We start from the raw sequence: 8843 nt of genomic DNA on the forward strand, positions 1-8843 counted from the left end.
AATCATGAAAAACCAACACTAAACAATTATTTGAAAAATTAAACATTATGAAAGAAATTTTGTTGTATATTTGTATTGATAATGCAATTGTTTAGATTTTTAAATTTTTTATAGTTATGATAAATTAATATGATAAATATTAATGTATTTCTTTCAATAAAACACCTTAAACTATAGGACGACTATAAACATAAGCTTTTAATAACTAAACATATAAATCAGATTCTGGATCTATAACTTTACTGTTAGCTAAATGAAAGAAGAAAAAAAACACATTTAGAGTTCAGAACTGAATTTTCAAGGACTATATTGATTGATGTTTCCTTTGAAGACAGAATTTCAGAACTTAATCTTAAAGAAAAAAAACTTTCTTCTTTAAGATAATAAAGCAAATATCTGAAAAAAATTTATCTGAAAATCAAAACAAAAGTTAACTTACCATATAAACTATATCTATCTTAAAACTTATACCCAACATTATTAATAAAAAAATGCAAGTCTCAGGCAGTAGTCTAAATGTCATAAAACTGTCAAGATTTTATTGTTGTAACATTTTATGAAAAATATAAATAAAAAAAATTTCCAATGCTTATTTTTCAAAGATTAACTTGAAAAAAGTGCTCTATTTATATACATATATATAAATATAACAAAATTCAAAACAATTATGTAAATTTCAAAACCATCAACATTATTTGCAAAAATCTAATGGATAACTTTATTACATAAACATACAAAAATTACAAATTCATATACAAAGAAACATGGTTGATTAAAATAAGATAAGTGGACAACGGAGTTTAAATTGAATTTCACCAATAAAATTCTTATGACTACCTTATTAAATGATGTCCAAAATGCTATTCTTGATATTTTATAATATTTTGATAATTCAGAATGTTACTTCCTGTCTTATTCAAATAACGGCTAACTTTTTCATGCTTTCCTTTTCATAGAATTACTAAAAAATTTTAAAATGAAAAAAATACATATATATAAATTGTAAAAGCATTTCAATAACTACCTGATGGGTGCTAGCACGAAGTCATAAAAAAATTTAGACATCTGCTATTTTTTTTAGAATTCTTGTTAACTTTTTTCCCTTTAAAACACTGAACTAAATGGACATTTACAATGAGTTTAAATATAAAGTGAAAATATCAATAAATTTTCATGCATAAGACAGACAGAAAAATACCATATTATAATAATTCATTCAATAATAACATTTATGGGACAATATATTAATGTACAATATATACAATAAAAGAGTTAAATAATAAAATTGCATCAGATGGACTGGAAAATACTGTGTTATAATATACTATAAATGATTCAATAACAAAGAAAATAACGTGTCATGGAAAATACATGACACATGATCACTTGTTAACAGAGAGCTTAATATTTCATAACACTTTGATTCTTGTGATTTTAAATTTATTAAAATGATGCCAAAAATTCTATACTTTACGATTCTATATCTTTTTGCACATTATTAAATAAAATAATAAATATTGACTAAAAAATTTTTTGGTATGAAATTATTTTTATATAAATGATTTTTTTAATTGAATAACAGAATATTTATATAAAACAAAATAAAATTCAAAATAATTGAGCATACTTTACAAAACCGAACTACATTGTCTGCTAAAATCTACAATGTTATTTTATTACATGAATATGCAAAAATCACTTATGTACATAACAAGATATATGATTGATTCAAATAAAATAAATGAACAATGGAGCTTTAATTAAATTTCGTCAATAACATTATGATTACTTGTTAACAGATACCTTAGCTGAGCTAAATATTTCATAACACTTTGATTCTTCAAAAGGCGGTAAAATTGTAAGATTTGTGATATTGTTGAAACACAACTTTATAAAAATTAGTATCAATACACTTCTCAAAATTTATTTTTTAAAGACTAGCTTGGAGAGAAAAATGCTCTATCTTCTTTATTTATATAAAAAAATAAAATTTAAAATAATTGAGCATACATTACAAAACCGAACTACATTGTCTGCTAAAATCTAACTTGAATACATGAATATGCAAAAATCACTTATGTACATAACAAGATATATGATTGATTCAAATAAAATATATGGACAACGGAGCTTTAATTAAATTTCGTCAATAAAATTATGATCACTTGTTAACAGAGAGCTTAATATTTCATAACACTTTGATTCTTGGGATTTTAAATTTATTAAAATGATGCCAAAAATTCTATACTTTACGTTTCTATATCTTTTTGTACATTATTAAATAAAATAATAAATGTTGACATAAATTTTTTTTGGTATGAAATTATTTTTATATAAATGATTTTTATAATTGAATAACAGAATACTTCTACAGTGAAAGGAAATTTTTAACTTTTTAATAACTTTCGATGTCGATAAGAGCCGATTTTGTATATTTTAAGACCATTATATTTTAAAATTAATATTCTGCTATATTTATTGGAATGAAGTATGTTAGGCCCTTTTCAGTTAAAGACAAAGTTGCATATTTTTTCACAATGTCAACAGGTCTAAAGGCAACTGTCTTACTTTTCTGTTGAGCATCTGCATTTGAAACAGTAAATATATTTGAACAGAGAGATCCAACATGAGGATAAGACATTAAAAATTTAGTTACGGGAATGTTCTCCCCTAAGAAGTATACTTCATCATTTAAAACAAGGATATGATGAATTTCAACACAATTTTTGTTCGACAATGCTACAACATCGTCCGCATGAATAAATTTTGAGCAATACTCCTTACAACTGAAAATGTGTCCTGAATAACTCATTCTTTTGTAAAACTGTGCATTGGATGATATAACTTTATTTCCTAATAACTTTTTAAAGGCCTTTTCTTGTGTTCTTAACAAATTTTGATATGTTGGTTTTCCAAACAATGTGCACCCATTTATATTATTGGCTTGTTTGGTTTCAGTTTTGCTTGTTCCCATCTCATCAACAAATTTAATTACCTGATGGTTTCTTATTTCCGCCTTAGATATTAGAACTCCTAAAAGTGATTTTCTGGTATAAGCAGAAGTAATTTGTAGGGGTACACACTTCGTACCATGATGTAGTTCTTTCAACTTTCCGATGCTATCTTCAAACATGAAACACGAATTGGCCCACAGAGGACCCCAAGCTTTAACAGTGTCAGGCAGGTGCAGTAAAAGATGAATGTTATATGTTTGCTCTGTTAGTCCATAAATATTTTTCACATCAGACACAAATCTTCTTAAGCAATCATCCGCTTTTGTGATGTCATTGGCTGTGATATTTGTGCCCAAGAGTAATGTTATGCCGTGAACAAAGTGAAGCCAATGCTTATATACACCATTATCCAATAGATTTTTAAGAAGTACTGGTGATGTTAAAAGGAATATTCGCCATTCCGAAGCTTTCCAGAAGGAAATATCCTTAGTTTCACGTAATCTACGTGAAGCTTCATGTGGGAGTTTAAGATCTTTAATACGTCCATCTAGTATTCTAATGCTCTTGGCACTTAAAGAATACTGACATCCCGAACTCTCAACAAAAAGACACACGAGTTGACGTGTTACACCTAGAAGCACACAGTGCATATAGTCTGGAATAAAGCCTTCTACCATATTAAAAGTTGGATACAAGCTCATTAATACAGACGCACCTTTAATACCTTTTACAGCGTTACCAATTGATAATGCTTTTTCAGCATTTTCAACACAGTTATCAAAGGTTCTTTTTGTAGCTAATTCTCCATTGAAAGGATAGATTCGGCAATGTCCTTTACCTTTTATCACCCTCTCACCTTCCTCTTCACAAAATGCACAACCAAATTGTCCATTATACTGCTTAAAATTTTGCAAAGCACAACGAGCTGGCGCATCACTACTGCATATTAATGTGAATACTTTAGTGATTTGAAACTTTTTCTCTCCATGCTTAGAATCTATCCATTTTAAGCCTTCCTTTTGCAATTTATTGAGTTCATCCACAAATGGCACAAGATACTCATTCATGATAGGTTTTTTCCTACCAAACCACAGGCCACATAACATTATGTTTCGTTTTCTTTCAAGCGGCTCAAGCTCATTAATTTTGACCTGAATAGGCCAAACATCGTACCTACTTTTTTTATAAATAGGAACTCCATCGACATTAAATTGAATGGATATATTATTTATATCCTGTAAAGCATCAATGGAACGATACATACTACCATCGACAACATCTCGGTAAGTATCACAGTTATCTTGAAATTTTGATTTAAAATCTGAAACATTATTGAGGAGATCTTCATTTTCAAGTTTCAATTGAAGTTGATGTGAAAGAGGCATGTATAGAAAAAAATTGCCATTTTTAATCAATTCATCACTATTAAATGATTCTGAACATGTTAAACACTCAGTAGAATTATGTTGACTTAGTTTACTTATGTAGCTATCACAATGAGGACAATAAAGATGCAGCTCACATGCATTACTAATTGCCGATGTACCTTTATAGAAGATATATTTCGTCTCTGGTAGATTACAAGGTGGCAATAGAGTTTTTAATAACTTGAGCAATCCATCGACACAAGATTTTGAAAGGTTGAATTTGATGGAGTAAGCTAAAATGCTCACAAATGCTTCTAAATTTGTCACATCTGCTGATTCATAAATCGGTTTATAACAATTTTTAATAAGATTTTCAAAATCATCTTTTGGTGGAAAAATATCTTCAGATGATGTTTCTTCTTCAGTATCTGATTTGTCAGATAAAGTGCTATTATTTAAACTAGATTCACTACTTATTGCTTCAGTCTCAATCTCACATATTTCTGATTCTTGACTTGTTTCAACATTACTTGTGCTTGGCACGTTGAAATTTTTATCCTGAATATCATTCACACCGAACAGCATATTCGATCTGTATCGACTGAATGTTCTGATTGGTAAGGATTCATTTTTCCATAAATACTGCTTATATTTTTTTGACATTATTAATACCAAATAATTTGTGAAACCTCCTTTCACTGAAGTGATATATTTGTTTTTCAAAAAGCGACAGTTATCATTCATGAAAAATGTAAACAATTCTATAAAAACCCTGAGTTACGGTTGCAGTTGCTCAATTTCCTCGCGATGCAAGAAATGAATTGTAAAAAAAAAAAAGAGAAACTGATAATTGGGTATACAAATCACGGCAATCAGGTTCTTAATATCTCTTTGAGTGAAAATTGTTTTTTTATACTTGTTTTTAAAAACTGAATTTCAAGAGGCTAATAAAATAGAAAAACAACAGCATAAATTATTTTTTCAATATTACGGGTAGGTAACAAAATTAGTCTAACAGACGTTGGCAGTGCTCTTCTCATGTTTACTAAAATATTTTGTATTCGATATTAGCAACGTGATAGATAAGTGCTAGCAATTGTATTACTCGAACTTAAAATGGAAGTGAAAAAGAAAATGCTTGTACTGGTATATTTTTATGAAGAGAACCAGTATTCAATTTTAAAATTAAGAAAAGCTGTCGATCCATCTGAACTTCGGGCAATGGATTTGGAAAGATGGGATACAAAGAGATCCATCGAAACAAAATGGAACAATGAGTTATATCCCTCTTATTTCCTACAATTTGGAGGTAAGTTATTAATATATTATTCATTAATCTATCTTTTGCTTGCCATGTATTCTTAAAGGGGATATTTTCTTATCGAGATCTGTCATACTAACTGCAAGGTGCGGAATAAAATTTACACTACAAATAATTTTAAAAAAATAAGTAAACGTAAAAGTATGATTTTTTTTTTTTTTGTTAAATATTTTCTCTGCTACTCCTGTTACGTCTCCAGGATTTTTTTTTTAAAGCATGTGCCACAAAGTGGCCACAAGTTACATCCTTTGAGGTGGTCCCCTTCTGTAGTTTTTTTTTTTTTTTTTAGTTTGTTGCAGACTGCACCCTGAAGTTGCAAAGACTAGGTTATTGTTCCACCACAGAACACGATACGGAAATCTCCCTCATCTCTTCTGTACCTTATATTCATTATTTTGAGTAACATGAGCAGAAATAAAATAAAAGATGTTTATTAATTTAATTTTATGCTTGATAAATTTCAGAGAATGAAAAAGCAATGGAGCTACTAATTGATGATCTGGTTGGTGGGCGTATGGCATTGGAGGATATTCCTATCCTTCAAAGTATTAAATCTCCCTCTGAATCTCAAGCTGAATCAACCTGTTTTACGGCGAATGAACAGGAAGCTGATGCTCCCCTGAATGAAGTGCCACAACCTAAGAAGTAACTATATTTTTTATGTATTTATTTCTGTATACATTATTGCTACTGTTCCCTCGTACATAATCATGGCGACATTGTCGCAGAATATTACAAAGTTCTTGCAGAAAGAATTTCCTTTTAAGAAGTAAAGAATTTTGGTTTTTCAGAAGTAGTCAGCATTTTGCTTTTCACCTTGCAATTTACGATAGACAATGTTGTTGCGTCTTTCCATCAGGTTAGCCACCCATCTATCTATAGCTTTCACTATTCAAGAAGGTTTTTTTTTTTTTTGTACTTAAACAACATTTTTGTTACTTTAAATTTAGTTAGTAATATGTATATTTGATATTATTAAAAGTATCTTGCAGAAAGATATTAGTGCTAGAGAGGTTTGTCGCAGAAAGCCCAAAAGAATTCTGCCACAGGGCGACGCTGTTAAGCTTTTTGCCTTACATTTTACAAATAAATTTTTAGAACTGCAAGCTAAATAATTTTATTAGTTTGTCTACAGCAGGAACTCGCCCGCCACAAATTTTGAGACCATCTATTGCTATGAAAACAAGAATAGCCAGTCCTGTTTAGTTTGTAGTTCTGGTGTTTAAATTAGCTTAGATCATTTTTTTAATCTGAAATTTTCTTTTACTTAATATGTTTTGTTCCTTTTTAGGCTGAAGTTGATGGCATCGAGTAATAAGAGCAATCGGGAAAAAAATATCATTTCTAAAATTAAAAGTGATATTTCCAGATGTGTTGAAGTTGAATGCACTACCTGCAAATCTCTGAAAACGGAAAATTTAGTTTTAAAGAAACAAATTATGGATCTTGCTGGAGATATGAAAACCAAAGAAGAAGCTGTGGAAAATTTCAGGATAAAATATAAAAAACTTAAAGCTAAGTATAAGCAACAAAAAGAGCAAAAGACTGAGGTGGAACTGAAGGAAAACCTTGCTAAAATTGGGGAATCTCTGCTTGTTGACAAGCATAGGCTTGCCATTTGCCGAATTAATGACTATTCAAAGTATACGTGTGATGTACTCGATGTTGTGTTTGGCAGAGAGTGTTTGTCAAAAAGCGTGATCAGAGGTATAAAAGGCTCTTCAAAAGAGGTCCTTAATCCCGGATATGTAGCTGATATCGTAGGCCACGTAGCTTTAAAATTTGATGTCAATCCATCTCTTGTGCGGGCCACTATTCGAAATAAGTTAAATTCATGCTCAAAAGCTGCTCTTATAAAAAATAAATAAATAATTAAATAAATAATTAAATAAATAAATAATTAAAATCTTGTTTGTTCTATTTATTTAACACTACAATATAGTTCAGAGTATATTTGTTTCAGTATGTTTAAAGCAGTTTTGCACTTATAGTAATGTTCAAAATACTTTAGCACTTGTGAAATAGTCAACCAGCAGGATATTTTACACGTAAGTATCATCCAAACTTTACTATTGATCTGAAAAGTTTTTTCTTGATGTCTACAGAATTTTTCTGAAGAAATGTGAGTTTGCTCTGTTTAACCAATTCCCCCCCCCCTCTTAGAAAGTTTATGCTGATAACACAAATTTTCTCACTGAAATATATATTGTTTGGGAAAAGTGTTCTAGAAGTATAAATATATTATTTATGTGTTTCTGAAGAATGTGTATACGCATTAAAATTTTTACAGATTTCAATTCTAATAAAAAAATATGGATAAAAATAATTTAGTCATATGGATTACCTAATCATTTTAAGATTAGATGTGATTGAATAATATTGGTATAATCACCATATGTTATGAATTTTAAATAAATTTTGACTAATGCATGTTGATTACGAAACAATATCATAACTAAGTTGCATTATTTCTTTATAAATTTATTCAAAACAAATCTATATTATCAGTTTTTTGTGTTACATTCAGCACAAGAAACATTGTCTCTATATTGTTTGCAATAGTAATGATTTTATTTTTTTGCCGAAATATATCTATTGCCTACATTTAAAACTTGACGAAATGCAATATTTTAGTATATAAAAAATAGCTGTTTATTGATACAAATTGGAAATTATTCATTTTTTTATTTTAAATTGATTTTCATGTTTTCCTCTGGAAAATTCCAAGGTTCCCGGGAGAGGTTTGTGACAAAATTTTAATTTTATTTTTAAAAAAGATGTTTGTGGTCTTTATTTTAACATTTATTAAGTTACCTAACTAATATTTTCAATTCATCTCCTAGGCTCTTTTTTTTAAAAAATAAAGAAAATTTGTAAACTTATTAGTTTTGACTTAGCAAAAAATATTTTTTCTTAATGCTTACAAAATCGCACCATATGTTACGAGTTTTAAATTAATTTTCACAAATACATGGTGATTAAAAAACATATTTCATTACTAATTCGCATTATTTCTTTACAAATTTATTCAAAGTGAATCCATTTATCAGTTTATTGTGCTACGACATTTAGCGCAATTAGCATTGTCTCTAGTTTATGTGCAAAATTAATGATTTTAATTTCTTTTTTTTATTTATTTATTTGCCAAAATATATCCATTGCTAGTTTGAAAACTCTACATTTAATACTTTACAATGCAAT

General features: G+C 28.7%; 2 protein-coding genes across 2 annotated transcripts; one reads left to right on the top strand and one right to left on the bottom strand.

Moving 5' to 3' along the window:
- Positions 1–797: 797 nt before the first annotated feature.
- Positions 798–5297, bottom strand: LOC147810830 (uncharacterized). Its single transcript, XM_087160842.1, has one exon. It carries the CDS (start codon positions 5063–5065, stop codon positions 2459–2461), a length of 2607 nt encoding a protein of 868 aa, XP_087016968.1. The 5' UTR covers positions 5066–5297; the 3' UTR covers positions 798–2458.
- An 11-nt stretch (positions 5298–5308) lies between these two features.
- On the top strand, positions 5309–7510 carry LOC147810831 (uncharacterized). The gene is made up of 2 exons (XM_087162104.1): positions 5309–6287; positions 6934–7510. Exons 1-2 carry the CDS (start codon positions 6121–6123, stop codon positions 7508–7510), a joined length of 744 nt encoding a protein of 247 aa, XP_087018230.1. The 5' UTR covers positions 5309–6120.
- The last annotated feature ends 1333 nt before the right edge of the window (positions 7511–8843 follow it).

This window comes from Parasteatoda tepidariorum, chromosome 4, assembly GCF_982258835.1.
Source record: "Parasteatoda tepidariorum strain Cologne lab strain chromosome 4, Ptep-v5.0, whole genome shotgun sequence".
Classification (NCBI taxonomy): domain Eukaryota; kingdom Metazoa; phylum Arthropoda; class Arachnida; order Araneae; family Theridiidae; genus Parasteatoda; species Parasteatoda tepidariorum.

Excerpts from the sequence above, each read along its gene's own strand:
- LOC147810830 (XM_087160842.1), bottom strand. The coding sequence starts at position 5,065 with ATGAATGATAACTGTCGCTTTTTGAAAAACAAATATATCACTTCAGTG.
- LOC147810831 (XM_087162104.1), top strand. The coding sequence starts at position 6,121 with ATGGAGCTACTAATTGATGATCTGGTTGGTGGGCGTATGGCATTGGAG. Across the intron at positions 6,288-6,933 it reads GAAGTGCCACAACCTAAGAA|GCTGAAGTTGATGGCATCGA; the intron begins GTAACTATATTT and ends GTTCCTTTTTAG.